This window comes from Vicia villosa, linkage group LG6 (assembly GCF_029867415.1).
Source record: "Vicia villosa cultivar HV-30 ecotype Madison, WI linkage group LG6, Vvil1.0, whole genome shotgun sequence".
Taxonomy (NCBI): Eukaryota; Viridiplantae; Streptophyta; class Magnoliopsida; order Fabales; family Fabaceae; genus Vicia; species Vicia villosa.
In genome coordinates this window covers 30,507,853-30,529,739 of record NC_081185.1, presented here as the reverse complement: position 1 = coordinate 30,529,739, position 21,887 = coordinate 30,507,853, and the positions used below count along the sequence as shown (strand labels likewise).

Here is a 21,887-nt window from a genome sequence, read left to right as displayed (position 1 = left end):
GTACCAAGGTGGGAAGGATCCCATCCACAATGTTGGTATTGAGCAAAGGCAGAAGTTTTCCATACTTCTCCTTGAAAGCCTGGGGGTTGACCACCAGTTTTCCGAGCTTTCCCAGTTCCTTGACCTGGGGAATCTTGAAGGTGTATTTCCTAGCTCTCTTTCTTCCATAATCCATGGTATAGATCCTTAAGTCCTTTCTCCGTTTCTCTCTTTCTATGAAGTTCAAAACGTTCGTTATTCAGTTTCCTTGAAAAACGACTCGAAAAAGACTCTTTTTTTGTTTTTAGTTGTTTATTAATGAATGATGCATGAATGCATGAATGCACACACAAGAGTTTTAAACAAACATGGCGTTGAAGGGTATAGTGGTCATGAAGTCAAAACGCAATCTCCGCCCCAATGGTAAACTAAGGATAAGGATTTTTGTACCTGTAGAACGGGTTCTAGGGGTCTCAGAGTTTTTGCTCAACCTTAAAGATACGTTGATTGGTATCTATAAGAGAGTTTTCTCTGAGTGTAGTATCTGCGTGACAATTACTTCCGTAATCACCGCTCTACGTCCTAAAAAGGCTTTAAGTGGGGTTAATGTGTTTCTAGGTCCTCCTGGTACAAATCAGTCTCGGAATGCAGTGGCGCAGTTAATCACAACCAGCCAGGCAAATCCCAAGAGTAGACTTGGAAACCAAGATTAGAGGGCCTTCACCGGGAAGACATCCTCCATCCTATCTTATGTTGCACTCAAATCCGGGTATAGGATTTCTCACCACAAGGGGGAATCAAGCCCTTTCCCGATACAGAATAAACAAAATTAAACAAATATAAATGCAGCAAACACATGAAATGACACAGAGGTTAGGCAGGACCTCTCTTGTTTGAGGGGGAATTTGGCATCCCTAATTCCTCATTGGGGCTGGACCAGCAATAGGTCAACCATTGGTTTGGATGAAAAACCAAGGTTTTGAACACTTATATCCCCAGCAGAGTCGCCATTTTTCTGTGGTGGTCGTTTTCTTTTACCTCCCCGTTTCACTTGGGAGGACGGCACGCTAAACCCTTCACGCGAAATTTGGAAGGAGAATGCGCCCGTGGCGGGATGAATTTTATTTCAGTTCTTCCTACGATATCACACGAACTTTCTTATTTGTCCTACGAGTAGGAAAGGGGAAAAAAGATCTCAACTAAACCCTAGGAGTTTGCTAAGTGTGGGGATTTACACCTAGACTAGAAATTCTGGAGTCCGGGAGGTCGGTTATACATAGGGAAGTGTTTAAACACCCTACATATCTGTAGTACTCTACAGGAACCTTCTCTGTGTCATTTGTGATTGTGTTTATTGCTAATGATTGGGAAAGTTTCTCCTTTGTATTAGGAGAGAGAATTGAATTAATTAAAGAAAGACATACAGACAGACTGACTATTTTTGGTATTTTATTAGCTCGCTGAGATTCCTTGTGAACCTCATGCCTACATATCCCTAGTGGAAGTCAGAGCTTAATGTAGTTCGGGGAACTAACTAGGGAAATTAATTGTTTTTTGTGCCTTGCTTGAAGCTCAAGGTTGAAGCTTGGAATTAAATCTCTGTTTACAGTAAAGAGACATGAAATTATCTCTACAGAGAGGTATTTGTACTATTCTACCACAAACATTTAAAGGAGTGACAGAATAACTGAATTCATTTCATTCAAGAGGGGGACCTTACTTGTGTATGTGCAAGTATACCAGTCAAATGCCTCTAAAATGAAAGAAAGATGCTCATCCAAATTAGGGAAAGTTACCACATGTCTGGGTTTTACTGCCAGCTCATGCCTTTCAAAATCCTAAATGGGAGACTTGATTAAAATTGAAATTGAAATGGAAATGTTTGTTTGAATGTGGTAGAGTAGTAAAAATATCTCTCTATAGAGATAAGCTATGTCTATCTACTGTATAAAAGATTTGACTTTAGCTGGCTTGTATGAGGCCCAAGCTTGAGGCTTTTTGATTGATTAATTAATATTATTGACTCTGGGAGATGACTCCACTGGGGATTAATTACAGGGTATTTTTGTGTTCTGTACAAAGCCGAGAATTGAGGCTGACTCTACTTAGGGAGACTCTATTTATGTGCCTTGTACAAAGCCCAAGGTTGTGGCTAACTTTAGCTAGGGAAAAACACTATTTTCTGCCTTGTACAAAGCCCAAGGTTGTGGCGGACTTTAAAATGAATTAAGTATTGATGACTATATGGGGAAAGATCCTAAGTTTTAGGAATCTTTGACACATGAAAATATGGTTTATCTGCCTTGTACAAAGCCCAAGGTTGTGGCTACTGAGTGATGAAGAACTCACTGGGGAGACTCTATTATCTGCCTTGTATAATGCCCAAGGTTGAGGCTGACTCTTGACAGGGGAGTTTTATTGTTTGGGTGCCTTGTATGAAGCCCAAGGTTGAGGCTAACTGTTTTGTTGGTTTTGACTCTACTGAGGAGATTTTATTTATTAAAAGACTGTTTTTCTTTGGAAACTAACCCTTTCCAGGGGTTTTGACTCAGCTGGTGAATTTGTCTGTTAAAAGACTGACTTTATCATGTTTTTTTGGAGGCTGACCCTTTCCAGGGGTTTTGACTCTTTTGGGGAAATTATCTCCTCAGAGAAATGAATCTTTATTTATTTTGAAATTGACTTTGGAGGCTAACCCTTTCCAGGGGTTTTTATTGAAATGAATGATTTGGGTAGCACTCCATTAATTATTAAAGGATGAAAGGATTGGCAGGAAGATTATCTAGTGGAGACTTCTTGTTTAAAGCCCAAGATGAAGGCTGACTCAATGCTGAGGATGACCAAAACATAGATCCTAGACTCTGCTAAGGAAGATTGATGAAGATAAGGGTGACAGAGACTGTCCATGTCTCTCATTCCAAAAATGTACTCAATGTGAAATTGAGACAAACTTAGCTTGTTTTAAGTCTGGTTTAAATTGGAAGAAACTCACCAGGGTAGGCTAAAAGGTAACTAAAGACCTGTTCCTATGTTTATAAGAAACCTGATGGGTCCTTGTATACAAGCTCAAGAGGAAGCTGGAAATGCTTTTAAGAAGCCTGTGGGTCCTTGTACAAAGCCCAAGAGGAGGCTAATCGAGGGTCCTTGTTATAGCACAAGAGAAAGCTATGTAGTTTTGAACTTATTTTGGCTCTAAGCAAATGGGTAAGAGGTTTCACCGGGAATAATTCCTCTTTGGGGTGGATGTGTCCTATATTTTTGGATTCTAAGGTCTTTGCCAAGATGTTTCACCGGGAATAATTCATCTTGGGGGTTTGAACTACAGATCTCTAATTAGGAAAGAGCCTTCACCGGGAAGACATTCTCAATCCTAGGTCATATTCCTATAATATATATATAGTTTAACTGTCCTAAGGTTTATACTCAAACGTAGTTCTAAACTAATATATGCACAGTTTATATTTGACAGTAATTTAAATAAAGACTGTAAATTGAAAGCTTGTAAAGCCTAACCTGGATGGAGTGGAGACCATTGAAGAAGTATGTACAGAGCCTCAACAGTAATTTTTGTTGTTTTTGTTGATAACAGTTGAATGTATATGATAAACAGTTAATGGTTTTTGAAAACAGAAGAAGTGAAGATGGACAAAGGTCACATAGGTATCTGAAGAGTTTCACCGGGAATAATGCCCTTCAAATACCAGAAGAATGTTTTGAAAACAGAAAGAAGATTTTGAAAATACAGTTTTGAAAACAAGCTAAGAAGAGAAAGTTTTTGGGACTTACACTCTATTAGAGGCCCAGTACTTTACAGTACTGGTTATGAGAGCAATTTGAAAATGATTTTGAATGATACAAGGTTTTGTTGTTTGAAAACCTTAATCATCCGTTTAATCGGAGAATGATAACAGCTTTGAAAATTGACAAAAGTTAACTTAATTAAAGTAAAAATAAAGATTTTTACTTAATTAAGACCTAAACAATTAGGGTTTCATCATAGAATTATTTACAAAGTGATTTAATTTAAAACAAAGTGAAAAATATGTATTCAAGTATTTAAGAAAACACCTAAAACATACTATTTTAAACCTAATAAAAATACATGAAATAAATAATATTTTTTATGATTTTTTTGATTATTCACAAAATAGATATGTTAAATAAAAAGTGTGTGAAAAAATGAAATGAAAATGATTTATTTTGATAGGTTAAATAAATATGTGAAGTTGTGAAGAGAAATGAAAGAAATTAGTGTTAAAAAAATAAGTTTTGGCCCTTGGAGGGTTTGAACCCACGCCCTTGAGGTCACCAGTCCAAAACAACACCACTGAGCCAACGCGCGCTCAGTGTTAGTGACTTGCCTCCATTTGGTCATATTTCAAAACAAGTTGTAAATCCTTAAAAAATAAAAGAATCAAAAAGTCTGGGGCGAGGGGGATTCGAACCCCAGACTTGTGGCATGATGATACTAAGGGCGCATGTGTGGCCACTAGGGCAAGTTGTTTAGTCATTAATAAAACGCATACCACTCAAAATAAAATAAACTCTGCCCTGAGATTTGAATTTTGCGCGCCACCACCATCTTCGTCTTCAACCTCAAGCTCTATGAATTTGAATTTCTGAACTCACTCATTTCTTAATCATTTGCCATGATGTAAACACGAAACTTGCTCTAATTTCACTCACGATTCTAAATATGTAACTAACATAAACTAATATTAACTACATCTAACTAATTTACCAGAAATCGTGAAGAACCCTAAAATTTCAAAATCAAATTAAATGACTATACTGAAAGATAAATGGATGATGATAGAGGGTTTTCAATCCTCTGATGATGCTGAACAAGATAGAATCGAGCTATTTCACAAAGAGTACTTAAATTATAGAGGTGAAGTTCAGAAACTTACCTCTGAAAATGGAGGTCGTGAGGATGATTGAGGGCACCTGGGCTTGAATGAATGATCTCAATAGCTTCCCTGAGACTCAATGATGCTAACTGGATGCTTATTGTAGCCTGAATCCTTCTGAATTGTTCTATGGACCTCCCTCGATTTCAGCTTCAAGTGAACATGGAGGTTGTTGAATTTGGAGTTACAGATGAGCTGCAGCCATCTGGTTAGCTTCACTATGACCTGAGGAGTGTGTCTGGATGATTGGCTTGCCTTGAAACCTTCTGAATCACTCCATGGACCTCCAACTGCAAGTGCTCCAAAGTGAGAGCAACAATGGTGTTCCTCCACTTACAGAAGTGATCCAGGTGCTTGGATCACCTCAAATGACCTCCCTTGAGATGTTAGAATGCTCACTTCCCAAAGATAAGCTCTGGTTCGAAGAAATCGATTCTTCTTGCCAAAGAACTTTGAAAAACAATGAACAAGAGGAGAGAAAGAGAAAGCAAGTAATATGGTTGCTTTGGTGTGTTTTTGAATGAGGAATGCATCTGTATTTATAGGCAAATGGATCAGTATAGCTGCAGAGGAGTGAGCTTCCTTAGTGAAGTTGATTTGCTTTCTTAGCCATGAAGGAATTTTGCAAATATCTCTTATGCAATGATGAGAATTTTGATTCCATTTGATCAATCCCCTAGCCCTCGATTTTGCTTGATCTTAGGGGACAATTCTGAGCCAGAAATGAGCTCTAATTGGTTGGTGAGAAGATTCCTTGGGTGATTCATCAATTTGCCATAAATTCACAAATGTAATCATTACATAATCACATGTTCTTGTTTTTAGAATCTTCTTCAATCCTTATGGCATGGTGAAAATGAATGCATGGCATGGTTTCAGATGTGTTATGGGTCGTGTAGCATCCATAAGAGAGGTTATTTGCACAAAATTTGCAAAGTCCAAAAGTGCCCATGACCTATAATTTTACTTCATGAGGCCAACTTTGAACAAGCATAACTCCTAGCTCAAATTGAATTTGGAGAAGGTTGAACACAATTTGGAAAGCCCTAAACATCTACTTCAAATCATTAGTTTATGTCTTCTTCAGAATCATTTAGGAAATTTGTGAAAAATGAGCCCAAAGTTGGAAGAAAACTAGGTTAAAACACTTAGAAAAATTTCTAAGTGTTTATGACCTAAACTTCAAAATTTCCAAAACTTCATAAATGGTTGATCTTTTGAAAAAAGTTCCCTTGTAAGATGTTGTTTTATTTGGCAAGATCTACAACTTTCATGTTGGAAGTTTTTTGAGTTGTGTAGGTGAAATTTTGAGATCTCACCATGCCTTCAAAAACCCTAATTCCCGACTTTTCGCTCCTTGATGAATTTCTTTGAATTTCTTTGGCCAAATGACTTTGACATCCATATATTGATGATATTGATCTTTGAAAGTCATTTTTTGACCAAAAACCTTAAAAGTCAATGATGATCCTTCACAGTTGACTTTTTTCCTGACAAAGTGAATTTTTTTTGGGCTTTTGTGTAGAAATAAGATCTTCTCCACAAATGGATGATATAAATGGATTATATGGAGGTAGTAGAGATCCTTGAATCATGTCTTGAGTTTTGGATTCATGCCCTGATCAGAAGTCAACTATCTTGGTGAATTAGGTCAAAACCCTAATTTGTCGACCATGTGAAAGTAATGATTGTAGACTTTGAATTGAAGTGTGATGTCCAGTAGACCTTGTAATATGAGTTATTTGAAGATGATTGATGTCTTTGAATGACCCTCTGAGGTTTTTTAGGGTTTCCCAAATGCGATCCCTGATTTTAGTCCTTGATAGGCTCAAAACCTTAGTCTGGTGACCTGAGTAAACCTGTACTCATATGACTGGATGTCTAATCAATCATAGATGAGAAAAGTGAAGTTTTTGAGCCCCATGATTGTATTAGAGACTAGTCCTTGTATTGATTGATCCTTTGCCTGAGCTTTCTTGTCTTTGAGCATCCTCGATTAGGTACCAGATGGAGAAATGACTGCTCTGGGTACTTGTCTTGACCTGATGAAAAATCCTGAAGATATGTCATCTCAGGGGGGTCAAAAATTAGGGTATGACACCTATTTTCATTGGGTCCTTGTGTGTGAGTGAAACAAATGTTGCTCTTAGGAATCCATTTGAAGATGCCTCTAGGAACCAAGAATCTCCTAAAGCAACATTTCCTAATTGTATGACCCGTTTTACAACAATATAGACATGCCAAGTTTGTAGGATCATTACATTTGCTTGATTGATCTTTTATCACATAAGTGTATCTTTGATAGGGATTTGTCATACTCTTTTTAAAATGTGATTGATTAATAGCAAAGATAACCTTTGATTGTGAAGCTTTGTCTAATTTGGTTTTGAGAGTTCTAACCTCTCTTTGCCAAATATGACAAGATTCACATTCACCCCACCTAAACCAAAAGTCCTTGTCGTTCTCGCTCTTGTCTTTGATACATTCTATCATAGATTCCTTGAGGATTTCCACTTCCTTTTTGGAATCGGAAACCATTTTCTCAAGGTATGAAAAAATCTTCTTATTTGAAGCCAAGCGTTTGAAGGCTTCCTTGGCTTCATGATGTAAGGTATCAAAGGCATGTTGTAATTCAAAATAAGACATTTTATCAACATTATTATACTTGTCGTGACTTACAATCTTTTTCTTCTTTTGATGTGACATGAGACATACGTTGACCATCTCCTCTTCATCACTTGAGCTATTCTTGCTAGATACGTCACTCTCACTTTCCCACATAATGTAGGCTCTCCTGCCTTTTGTTGACTTCTTTTGAGGTTTGCTCTTTGCCTTATCTTTCTTGAGTGAAGGGAAATCCGACTTGTAGTGGCCCGGCTCACCATGGTTGTAACAAGATCCTTTAGGTTTAGTTCTTTTACCATCATCTTGCTTGTTAGGCTTTGCTTGACGTATATAGTCGACAAGATTATTGTCCGAATTCTTGATTTCATTCTTACAAAGATATCTATTATATTTTCTCACGAACAGTCCCATATCTTCATACGGACTATCATCTTCGTCACTAGATTTGTAACGCCCGAAAATTAGATTATTCGCTTAATTTAGACGTTTGGAGTATTTAGTTAAATTTTCGTATTTTGGGACGATTTAGTCGGTATTAGTTCAGGATAGCGGATCCACAATTAATCGAGATTTTTAATATTTTTAGTATTAGAAATATTATTAGAGTGTCGAGTATTATTTTGGGGATTTTCTGAATAAATAAAATTAGACCGTAAAATAAGAGTTAAGGAGTAAATTGAGAGTTTTAATAAAATAAATTTATTTGGGCTATAATTGTTGCAAGTATGTTTTGAGTGGAGGCCCAAATTGAGTCTAGTGAGGTAAAATTATAGGGTTTAGAAACACTCAGTCAATAACACCAATTTTAGAGGAGAGCAAATAGCAGAGGAAGAAACTGGTGCACAAGGGATTCCATAGCAGTGAACGCGAGGAAAAGGAATTTTTGGGGATTTTCGGTCGGGACGATTTAGAGCAACCTTCGATTCAAAGGTAAGGGTGGGGTTCTTGCTCTATAAATAGGGACATGATGGATTGTATGTGGGTTTAGGAATTTTTAAATTGTCTCTATGTTTCAATTGAATTCTCTATTATGTTTGGAAATTTTCATGACTTACTGTGTGAAATTTGTGATGCTGAAATTATTTGTCTTGAATTGATCGATGATATTACTGCAAAACTGTGTTGAAAACTGAAATTGAAAGTTAAACTGACAGAGGAACACGGGGACCAAGTGGAGGGACGAACATCCCTCGTAATAAACCCACTCAAGGTTGGGGACGGACGGCATAAGTATGTTAGGAGAGGTGTGTCGTACGGCACCCTATTGCATACTGGGGGCATGTCTTATAATCTTAGCAGATAGTAAAATTATTATAATATATATGTGTACATATATCATCCCATGTTTCAAGTATACAATATACATATTGTGTTCCTTACTGATAAACATTTGTATACGTTTAAGCTTATTAAGTTTATTAGTACATTCAAGTTACTAATAATATATAATGTATGTATATCATTTGTTAATAATAATAATAATAATAATAATATCACTGATAGTAATTTAATATGGTTAGTATAATATTTCCGGAGGTTTGAGTTAGAGAAAAATGTTAAGTTATTTGCTTAACTGGTTAGTTTTAATTCCGTTAAAGTTGTCAATAGAATTGTTAGAGTTGTCAATAGAGTTGTCAGAGTTGTTTTGAGTTATTAAAGATTATACCTTTAATTGTTTTGTGTAATTCTGATATATTTAGAGTTGTCAATAGAGTTGTTAGAGTTATTATACAAGTCCCGGATATTAGTCCAATTAATTTAGCAGGGTTATCAATTCATCTAAGGTACAAAGCATTAAAGATTTGTAGCATATGCTTGCAGTAGAGTTTGATTTAATTAATTAGCCCAATTGAACTATAGTATCTATGTTTAGTAGAGTTGTCAAAAGTAGTAGAATTGCTAAAATAGCAGAGTTAATAAATAACAGAGATAATGGGCGGTGGTGGGAGGTAATTGCAGGAACCTAATCAGAAAATTATTAATAGGTTATCAGTAGAAGTAATTTAGTGGAACGAATTAGCAGTAAATAATGCAGTGACCAATAACAAAATAATTAATGAGTGAATAATAGTAGTAGCATGAACCGGAAGGTAGTACTATTTTGGAAGCAACATGATGGAGTGGATAATAGCAGTACAGAGCATAAATTATTAGTATTTTTAGCTGAGAATTAATTTATCAGGTTTCAGTCGAAAATTATCCGAATAATTGCGAAACGCGTGTTGTAAATTTTGGTTGTCTCGTTGTGTTATAATACTTTGATGTAATTTGTGAAATTGCAGGCGATGTTGAATTGTGAGGCCTATGGCCAATGTGGTTTTGTTGGTGAATAGTTGTTGTCGAATTATTATTGTTGAAAATGCGAAGTTGCAGGAATTTAAGTGATGAGTAATTATCAATAATGGTTGATATATTTTGGCGATGTAGGCGAATGCCTTATGCGACATTGTTTTGTGATTGATTGTGGTTTGTTGCATTTCATATTGTTTCATGAATTGCATGTTGTAGCGACGGCCTGGATTGGCAAAACAGTGACGAAGGCTTATGCCTGTTTTGATGCCTCTATTCACTGGCAATTGGCGATGGGGGCTGAAGCCCTGGGTACCACATGCATGATGCATTAGTCGTGTCTCATTCATTTGTTTTGTTGCGAAGTTGTGTGTGATTATATGATTTTGAATTTAAATTGCTTGTGATCGAAATTGAGACTTGAGATATATATGATGACTTGAACCGTAATATACTTTTTATCATGACTTTATTTATATTGTTTGATATCTCACCCTTTGCTTGTTTTCGCCGTTGCCTTTATATTGGTAACGTGCAGGTGACGCTAGTGAGTGAAGATTTAGCCGCTGTGAGTTGAGTCGGTTGTCGCTCTGATACGTAGCACTCGGGGGGGAAAAACGATCGTTTTTATTGTTGTTTTAATTGTTGAATTTTATTTGGTTTTGGTTTAATTTGTAACTTGAAGTTACCATGCAAAGATGCTACGACTAGATTTAAATATTTATGAAGTTTGATGATTCCGCTGCGAAGTAATTTATTTGATGAGGTGTTTTTGAGGATTAAATTTATGTTATAATTTCTCCGCTTTCGTTTAAATGCTATGTATCTATTTGGAGACGTAATTGTCGTATGTGAATTAAATGACGAATGTGACATCCTATCTCATCGTATAAAAATTTTAAAATACTCTGATTTTCTTTACAATTATCGGGTAGATTTGGGGTGTTACATTAGTGGTATCAGAGCAGGTCGGTCCGTCCGGCCAGTTGTCAAGTCGTAGTTAGTTAACAATCGAGTATTGTTAATTACTTTATCTGATTGTTGTTTATGTTGTAGTGCTTAGTTGAGATGGCTGGTAGAAACGATGCTGCGATTGCTGCTGCTTTGGAGGCTATGGCTCAAGCTTTGGCAAATCAGCTAAATGCTGATGAGAATGCAGGATCTCGCAGTTTAGCAACCTTTCAGAGAGAGAATCCGCCGGTCTTCAAAGGCAAGCATGACCCTGATGGCGCATTGGAGTGGTTGAAGGAGATTGAGAGGATATTCCGTGTGATGGACTGCACTCAGGCGCAGAAGGTTCGGTATGGAACTCATATGCTGGAAGTCGAAGCTGATGACTGGTGGTTAGAGACTCGTCAGAGATTGGAAGGTGCTGGTGAAGAGATCACTTGGATTGTTTTCCGCAGAGAGTTTGTGAGGAAGTATTATCCTGAAGATGTTCGGGGTAAGAAGGAGATTGAGTTCCTTGAGCTGAAACAGGGGAATATGTCAGTGACAGAGTATGCTGCAAAGTTCACTGAGTTGGCTAAGTTCTACCCGTATTATGAGGGAGCAGGGGCTGAGTTTTCAAAGTGCATCAAGTTTGAGAACGGATTGCGCTCTGAGATCAAGAAAGTTGTTGGGTATCAGAAGATTCTTATCTTTACTAATCTGGTTGATAGTTGCAGAATTTATGAAGAAGATCATAATGCACATTACAAAATTGTTAAGGATAAGAGAGGCAAGCAGAACCGTAGCACACCTTATGATGCTCCAGTTGGAAAAGGAAAAGCAGAAGTGGCTAATGGCAAAAGAACTAGTGTGGGAGGAGCTCCTACTAGCGTGGTTTGTTTCAAATGTGGAGAACCTGGTCACAAGAGTGATGTGTGTACTACTGGGGAGAAAAGATGTTACCGTTGTGGTAAGACAGGACACGTAACTACTGATTGTAGGCATAAGGAAGTTATCTGTTTTAACTGTGGTGAAGAAGGGCATATTAGTAGCAAGTATCAGAAACCAAAGAGGGAACCAGGCAGTGGAAAAGTGTTCGCTTTAGCTGGAACTCAGACAGCTAATGAGGACAGGAATGCCGAAGGTACGTATTTCATTAGTAATACTCTTAATTACTATCGTTGATATATCGGTGTTGCTAGTTGTTTCGTTGTTCCTGATTGCGTTGAATGATTAGTACGTTAGATTTAAACCTTGTTGAGTTTGGTCATTTCGAAGGAATGGTAGTTAGAGTGTTGTCAAGCACAACTTGGGGATCGGAGAGTTGGAAACTAGAACGAAGTTAAGGATGGTGGTATCGGACGAATTTTCGAGGATGAAAATCTTTTAAGTAGGGGAGAGTTGTAACGCCCGAAAATTAGATTATTCGCTTAATTTAGACGTTTGGAGTATTTAGTTAAATTTTTCGTATTTTGGGACGATTTAGTCGGTATTAGTTCGGGATAGCGGATCGACAATTAATCGAGATTTTTAATATTTTTAGTATTAGAAATATTATTAGAGTGTCGAGTATTATTTTGGGGATTTTCTGAATAAATAAAATTAGACCGTAAAATAAGAGTTAAGGAGTAAATTGAGTTTTAATAAAATAAATTTATTTGGGCTATAATTGTTGCAAGTGTGTTTTGAGTGGAGGCCCAAATTGAGTCTAGTGAGGTAAAATTATAGGGTTTAGAAACACTCAGTCAATAACACCAATTTTAGAGGAGAGCAAATAGTAGAGGAAGAAACTGGTGCACAAGGGATTCCATAGCAGTGAACGCGAGGAAAAGGAATTTTTGGGGATTTTCGGTCAGGACGATTTAGAGCAACCTTCGATTCAAAGGTAAGGGTGGGGTTCTTGCTCTATAAATAGGGACATGATGGATTGTATGTGGGTTTAGGAATTTTTAAATTGTCTCTATGTTTCAATTGAATTCTCTATTATGTTTGAAAATTTTCATGACTTACTGTGTGAAATATGTGATGCTGAAATTATTTGTCTTGAATTGATCGATGATATTATTGCAAAACTGTGTTGAAAACTGAAATTGAAAGTTAAACTGACAGAGGTGAAGGATAGAAAAACACTTAGAAAGGGGGGGTTTGAATAAGTGTAGTATTAAAACTTGTAAAATAAAAACAACTTGCACAATTATTTTTATCCTGGTTCGTTGCTAACTAAACTACTCTAGTCCACCCTTATCAGGTGATTTACCTCAACTGAGGATTTAATCCACTAATCACACGAGATTACAATGATTTTCCACTTAGACACTGCTAAGTCTTCTAGAGTCTTCTGATCACAACCTGATCACTCTAGGAACAAACTGCTTAGATACCCTCTAAGACTTTTCTAGAGTATTCTGATCTAACTGATCACTCTAGTCCTTTACAACTTAATGTAAACAAATTCTAAGAGTATTACAATGCTTCTTAAAAGCGATAATCAAAACTGTGATATTTCTCTTACAGTTTAAAGCTTAATCTCACTATAGTATTACAACAGCAATAAGTGAGGTTGAAGATGAAGTTTGAGAGCTTTCAAAATGAACAGCGTTTCAGCAAAGTTTTTGTTAAGAGTTGTATGCAGTTTCGTTAACCTTTGCTTCTCTTCAGAACTTCATGCTTTGCGTATTCCGTACAGCATTGCATTTAATGTTTCACACTTTTGTCAACTACCTCGAGCCTTGCTTTTGCTGTGACTACTGACGTTGTCGTTAATAGCTTCTAACGTTCCTTTTGTCAGTCAGCGTAGCCGGCCATCTTGTACTTGATTCTGATTGATCTTTTGTAGATACAACGTTTGAATATCATCAGAGTACAAACAGCTTGGTGCATAAGCATCTTCTGATCTTCTGACCTTGAAGTGCTTCTGAGCGTGATACCATTACTTCAGTGCTTCTGCTTCTGAACTCCAGTCCTTCTGATGCTTCCATAGACCATGTTCTGATTCGGCTTGACCATCTTCTGATGTCTTGCCAGACCATGTTCTGATGTTGCATGTTGAACCTTCAGAGTCAAAGCTTCTGAGCGCTGATTTGTGCATACTCTTTATATATTTCCTGAAAAGGAAATTGCATAGTATTAGAGTACCACATTATCTTAAGCAAAATTCATATACATTGTTATCATCAAAACTAAGGTAAATTGATCAGAACAATTCTTGCTCTAACAATCTCCCCCTTTTTGATGATGACAAAAACATATATAAATGATATGAATTTGCAATCAGAATAACAGATGGCAAAAGACAATTACACATTTATAGCAACAGCATATAAACATAATGTGTGAATGTGTCTCCCCCTGAGATTAACAATCTCCCCCTGAGATAAATAATCTCCCCCTGAAATAAATACTGGAAGAAATTTTGCATAAAGAACTTCCCTGAGTATCTTCTATTTCAGTTGAGACGATCACACATGCTTAGATCTTCAGAATATTCACAACTTCTGCTTCTTGCTTCCAGAGGACAGCTTCAGAGCTTGAATTTCTTCTTGAATCATTTCATGCTAGATTGTATCAGAACATTGTTGAATGTACCAGAGCATCATCAGAGCATCTTCTACATTCTGAAATGTTACAGAACAAACTATACGACAAAAGTCAGAGCATGAATGAATCAGAGCATAACACACATATATATATATATATATATATATATCAGAGCATAAAATATGTATCAGAACATACAGAATGCATCAGATCATATATATAGTAAAGCTTAAACAAATATATCAGAGCATATAAGGACAGAGAAAAAGTTAGTGCATATTCCATCATTAGAATATCATAACATCCTTCCTTCTTGCTTCTGATTCTGAAGCTTCATAGCACTCAGCTTGCTTCAGTTTCCATGAGCTTATTCCCTTTTACAGAATTGCGTCCCATGGTTTTGCTTCTAGTGTTGAGCTTTGAAAGATGTCTTCAATCCTGCAAAACACTTAAACAACACAGAACTTACAAGTTCTAGTTAGAAATGTGGGGATTTTCACCCAGTAACTGATAAAATAAATCAGATCATTTATCACATTTCTCCCCCTTTTTGTCATAACATCAAAAAGAATATAAAAGATTCAGATGTAGAAAACGACAAAGGAAAGAAACAGAATAACTTTTCATTGATCAAACAAACAGAAGTACAAAAGATATACAGAGAAAGACAGATGCAAGAAGCAAAGAGACAACTAAGACTTAAAGACTAAGACCCTAACATAGAAGTCTGCATGCCTGTTCAGACGAGAAGCTCTACGGGAAGAGAATACATGAATACAAGGAGGAACTGGAAAAATAGTTCACAGGAAGAGAGCTAAAGTCTCAAACGGAGCTTTCCCTTAACATAGAAATCAAGTACATGATGCTTAACTTCATCCAATATCTCAAGAAAGTCTTCTTCCTTTGGATAAATGTTGATAACAGCATCACAGAAGAGATCTGACTTGAGACTTCTTGGAATCTTGAGTCTCTTGTGAGATCCGTCTTGAAATCAATGTCGGCGATCCCCGAGATTTGTTTCTCAACCTGGAACCAATCAATCCTTCCAACCGTTCTATTCAAATAGATCAACCACCCTTGAGCCTTCGACTTCGCATCTGGTTTGAAACCATAAGCACCCAAATCATCAGCGTCCACAGGAGATTTACACAAAACTTCCATTTGTGATGAAGGAATGGAGCAAGTTTTCAGTGGAGTAACCTCTTGTCTGTTGAATGCTTGTTGAGAGGAACTTGAAAACGGATTCATGGTGAATGCTAGGTTGAAGATGAATAAACTAGGGTTTATGCGAAATGCAGATAATGAGAGAGAGAGAGCAAACAAAGATGACAATGAATGCAAAGAGAGAGAGAGAAATAAAAAGAGGGAAATGAAACGTTTGAAGAATATAAAATGAAAAAGAAATAAACTGAAATGATGAATGGCATTTAATATTACGTGACATGAGGAGAGAGACTTATGACAAATGAAGTGATTAGCACAGTTACCTAGGGCGGCATCACCTCAACTGCACGCATGCTTGTCCAAAAATAGTGAACACGTGTTTACCATCTGGAAAGTCAGTTACAGCTGTTTTACTTTCCAAGAGACTCTGAATCAACTTAGACAATGAAACGTTAGTAATAACAGGATCATTATTTCTAATTGATTAAAATCAGAACTTCTTATAAAATACTAATCCAATCATATTTCAGAATATAACCATACGTAAGATCTTCTCATCTTCTCATTCTGGACATAAATCCATACTAATATTTTTCAGAATGAATTTAAATCTATCTTCAGCCAGGGGTTTTGTAAAGATATCAGCCCATTGATGGTCTGTATCCACAAAGTTTAAAGATAGAACACCCTTCTGAACATAGTCCCTTATGAAATGATGTTTGATCTCAATATGTTTAGCTTTTCAATGTAATATAGGATTTTTAGATAAACATATAGCAGAAGTATTATCACAGAAGATAGGAATGTTACTCTCATATATCTGATAATCTTCTAGCTGACTCTTCATCCAGAGCATTTGTGTGCTACAACCAGCAGCAGCAATATATTCTGCTTCTGTTGTTGAGAGAGCAATGGTAGCTTGCTTCTTGCTGTACCAGGAGATCAGATGACTTCCAAGAAATTGATAACTTCCAGAAGTACTCTTTCTTTCAATTCTATCCCCAGCATAGTCAGCATCACAGAATCCTACTAAGTTGTATTCTTTAGATTTTCTGTAGACTAAACCAACATTAGTAGTACCTTTCAGATACCTCAGAATTCTCTTAACAGTAGTTAAGTGAGATTCTCTAGGGTCTGATTGGAATCTAGCACACAAACAAACACTGAATAGTATGTCAGGTCTAGAAGCAGTCAAATATAACAGAGATCCAATCATACCTCTGTATAACTTCTGATCTACCTTCTTACTTACCTCATCCTTACCTAGAATGCACGTTGGATGCATGGGAGTTTTTGCTTCTTTGCAGTCAGAAAGATTAAACTTCTTCAGAAGTTCTTTCACATACTTGGTTTGATGAACATATGTTCCTTCTGATGTTTGATTGATTTGTATCCCAAGGAAGTACTTGAGTTCTCCCATCATGCTCATCTCAAACTCAGCCTGCATAGACTCAGCAAACTCCTTTCCAAGTGTAGCATTAGATGTTCCAAAGATAATATCATCTACATATATTTGACATATTAAAATATACTTTTTAAAGGTTTTACAAAAGAGAGTAGTGTCCACTTTTCCTCTAGTGAAACCATTTTCCAGAAGGAAAGAACTTAAACGTTCATACCAAGCTCTAGGAGCTTGTTTCAATCCGTACAATGATTTCTTTAATTTAAAAAACATGATTTGGAGACATGGAGTCTTCAAAACCAGGAGGTTGGTGGACATAGACTTCTTCATCTATATAACCATTTAAGAAGGCACTCTTAACACCCATCTGATAAAGAGTGATGTTATGTTGAGTGGCAAAAGAAATTAACAGACGAATAGATTCTAACCTGGCCACTGGTGCAAAGGTTTCTGTATAGTCAATCCCTTCTTGCTGACTGTAACCCTGAGCAACCAGTCTGGCTTTGTTTCTTACCACTTCTCCTTTCTCACTCAGCTTGTTTCTGTAGACCCATTTTGTACCAATGATATTGAATCCTTTTGGTCTAGAAACAAGATCCCATACATCATTCCTTGTAAACTGATTAAGTTCTTCTTGCATAGCAATTATCCAATCTGGATCTTCTAGAGCTTGATCAACAGAAGTTGGCTCGATCAAAGACACAAGACCTAATTGACATTCTGCATTGTTCTTAAGGAATGCTCTTGTTCTGATAGGATCATCCTTCTTTCCAAGAATGACATCTTCTGAATGAGCAGAAGTGAGTCTGGAAGATCTTCTGACAGTTGGTTCTTCAGAAATGCTTAGATTCTCCAAAGAAGCTGCAACTTGATCTTCAGATTCTTTACTTCTGAGAAGTTCTGCTTCTGATGCTTTGCTTCTTGGTTCTACTGCTTCTGATATATCAATATCAAAATCTGCAAAATTCTCAAACTGCTTTGGCTTTTCAAGACCAAGCTTATCATTAAACCTGATATTGATTGATTCTTCTACAACCAATGTTTCAGTATTGTATACTCTGTAGCCTTTTGAGCGTTCAGAATATCCAAGAAGGAAACACTTTTGTGCTTTAGAATCAAACTTACCAAGATGATCTTTAGTATTCAGAATAAAACATACACATCCAAAAGGATGGAAATATGAAATGTTGGGCTTTCTGTTCTTCCACAATTCATAAGGAGTCTTATTTAGAATAGGTCTGATAGAGATTCTATTCTGAATGTAACATGCAGTGTTTATTGCTTCTGCCCAGAAATGCTTAGCCATATTGGTTTCATTGATCATGGTTCTGGCCATTTCTTGTAGAGTCCTATTCTTTCGCTCTACAACTCCATTTTGCTTTGGAGTTCTAGGACAAGAGAAATCATGGGCAATGCCATTTTATTTGAAGAACTCCTCAAAGAATTTGTTCTCAAATTCACCACCATGATCACTTCTAACCTTTATGATTTTGCACTCTTTCTCAGATTGGATCTGAGTGCAGAATTCAAAGAACACTAAATGAGACTCATCCTTGTGTTTTAAGAACTTTACCCATGTCCAGCGGCTATAATCATCTACGATGACTAATCCATATTTCTTCCCTCTGACAGATGCTGTTTTGACTGGGCCAAACAGATCAATGTGCAAGAGTTCTAACGGCCTTGAGGTAGACACAACATTCTTAGACTTGAATGCAGGTTTGGAGAACTTGCCCTTCTGACATGCTTCACAAAGAGCATCTGATTTATATTTCAGATTAGGGAGTCCTCTGACAAGATTTAGTTTGTTAATATGAGAAATCTTTCTCAAACTAGCATGTCCTAATCTTCTGTGCCAGACCCACTGCTCGTCAGAAACAGACATAAGACAAGTTACCTTCTGATTCTTAAGATCTTGAAGATCTGTCTTATAAATGTTGTTCTTCCTCTTTCCTGTAAATAGGATTGAGCCATCCTTCTGACTTACAGCCTTGCAAGACTTTTGGTTGAAGATTATATCATAACCATTGTCACTTAATTGACTTATGGACAATAAGTTATGTGTTAATCCTTCTACAAGAAGTACATTAGTTATGGAAGGAGAGTTACCAGACTTTATAGATCCAGAGCCAATTATCTTGCCCTTCTGATCTCCTCCAAACTTGACTTCTCCACCAGATTTAAGCACCAGGTCTTGGAACATAGACCTTCTTCCTGTCATGTGTCGCGAGCATCCAGAGTCCAAGTACCATGACATGTTGTGCTTTGTCTTCTTTGCAGCCAAGGATATCTGCAATAGGAATAATCTTTTCCTTAGGTACCCACATTTTCTTGGGTCCTTTCTTGTTAGTTTTCCTCAAGTTCTGATTGAACTTGGGTTTAGCATTATAAGCAATAGGAGGAACATCATGATAATTCTTATTCTGAGTTCCATGATATTTATTAGGTTGTGTCACATGCTTCTTGGTGTGTGTTATGTGAAAGCTTTGAGCATGTGATGTGTGCCTAATATCATGTGAGTGGCCATACTTGAACTGATCATACAATGGCTTGTATGTGATTTTCATATCATCTACAGGTTCAAGTTTGTATGGGATTTCACCCTCAAAACCAATGCCAACTCTCTTGTTTCCAGAAACAGCATATATCATAGAAGCTAGCTGACTTCTGCCAATACTTCTAGATAGGAACTTCCTAAAACTCAAGTCATATTCTTTCAGAATATGATTCATGCTGGGAATGGACTTATCTGATTCAGAAGGAGATCCACTATCTTTGGATAATTTTAAAACTTTTTCCTTTAGTTCAGAATTTTCCGTTTCCAGCTTCTTAGTTTCAAATTCAAATTGCTTTTTCAGCTTTTTGTATTTGATACTAAGATGAGCCTTTAGTTCCAGAAGTTCTGTAAGGCTGGAAACTAACTCATCTCTAGTTAGTTCAGAAAATACCTCTTCAGAATCTGATTCTGATGTAGATTCTGATCCATCATTGACAGTGGCCATCAGTGCAATGTTTGCCTGCTCATCTTCAGAGTCTGATTCATCTTCTGACTCATCCCATGTTTCCATAAGACCTTTCTTCTTATGAAACTTCTTCTTGGGATTTTCCTTCTGAAGTTTTGGGCACTCATTCTTGTAGTGTCCAGGCTCATTGCATTCGTAGCACATGACCTTCTTCTTGTCAAATCTTCTGCCTCCAGAAGATTCTCCTCTTTCAGGCTTCTTTGAGCTTCTGAAGCTCTTGAACTTCCTCTGCTTGCTTTTCCAGAGTTGGTTAACTCTTCTGGAAATCATGGACAGTTCATCTTCTTCTTCTTCTGATTCTGATTCTTCAGAATCTACTTCTTCAGCCTGAAAAGCGTTAGTGCATTTTTTATAATTAGACTTTAATGCAACAGACTTACCTTTTTTCTGAGGTTCATTGGCGTCAAGCTCAATCTCATGACTCCTCAGGGCGCTGATCAGTTCTTCCAAAGAGACTTCATTCAGATTCTTTGCTATCTTGAATGCAGTCACCATTGGGCCCCATCTTCTGGGCAAGCTTCTGATGATCTTTTTCACATGATCAGCCTTGGTGTAGCCTTTGTCCAGAACTCTTAATCCAGCAGTTAGAGTTTGAAATCTTGAAAACATCTTTTCAATGTCTTCATCATCCTCCATCTTGAAGGCTTCATACTTCTGGATTAGCGCAAGAGCTTTGGTTTCCTTGACTTGAGCATTTCCCTCATGAGTCATTTTCAAAGACTCATATATGTCATGGGCAGTTTCCCTGTTAGATATCTTCTCATACTCAGCATGAGAAATAGCATTCAGCAAAACAGTCCTGCACTTGTGATGATTTTTGAATTCCTTCTTTTGATCATCATTCATTTCTTGTCTTGTAAGCCTTACGCCTGTAGCTTTTATTGGATGTTTGTAACCATCCAACAGAAGATCCCATAGATCAGCATCTAGACCAAGAAAGTAACTTTCAAGTTTATCAAACACTGGTGGTCTAGTATAACCATTGTTACCATTTCCATTGTATTGCTCAGCAGAGCCAGATGTAGATGTAGATGTGTTTGTTGGAATTTCACCAGCCATCTTTTACTGAAGCGTTTTTCTCTTCCTGAATCTTTTCTAAACACGGTTAAGTGCTTGCACCTTAGAACCGGCGCTCTGATGCCAATTGAAGGATAGAAAAACACTTAGAAAGGGGGGGTTTGAATAAGTGTAGTATCAAAACTTGTAAAATAAAAACAACTTGCACAATTATTTTTATCCTGGTTCGTTGTTAACTAAACTACTCCAGTCCACCCTTATCAGGTGATTTACCTCAACTGAGGATTTAATCCACTAATCACACGAGATTACAATGGTTTTCCACTTAGACACTGCTAAGTCTTCTAGAGTCTTCTGATCACAACCTGATCACTCTAGGAACAAACTGCTTAGATACCCTCTAAGACTTTTCTAGAGTATTCTGATCTAACTGATCACTCTAGTCCTTTACAACTTAATGTAAACAAATTCTAAGAGTATTACAATGCTTCTTAAAAGCGATAATCACAACTGTGATATTTCTCCTACAGTTTAAAGCTTAATCTCACTATAGTATTACAATAGCAATAAGTGAGGTTGAAGATGAAGTTTGAGAGCTTTCAAAATGAACAGCGTTTCAGCAAAGTTTTTGTTAAGAGTTGTATGCAGTTTCGTTAACCTTTCCTTCTCTTCAGAACTTCATTTTATAGGTGCATGAGAAGATGACCGTTGGGAGCATTTAATGCTTTGCGTATTCCGTACAGCATTGCATTTAATGTTTCACACTTTTGTCAACTACCTCGAGCCTTGCTTTTGCTGTGACTACTGACGTTGCCGTTAATAGCTTCTAACGTTCCTTTTGTCAGTCAGCGTAGCCGGCCATCTTGTACTTGATTCTGATTGATCTTTTGTAGATACAACGTTTGAATATCATCAGAGTACAAACAGCTTGGTGCATAAGCATCTTCTGATCTTCTGACCTTGAAGTGCTTCTGAGCGTGATACCATTACTTCAGTGCTTCTGCTTCTGAA

General features: G+C 37.0%; 1 protein-coding gene across 1 annotated transcript in view; it reads left to right on the top strand.

Annotated features, from left to right (window-relative positions):
* Positions 1-11,918, top strand: part of LOC131613478 (uncharacterized) — a 43,105-nt gene extending 31,187 nt beyond the window's left edge. The window contains exon 3 of the mRNA XM_058885145.1: positions 10,860-11,918. Coding sequence (XP_058741128.1) covers positions 10,860-11,918 — 1,059 coding nt within the window. The remainder of the gene's footprint in view (positions 1-10,859) is intronic.
* The last annotated feature ends 9,969 nt before the right edge of the window (positions 11,919-21,887 follow it).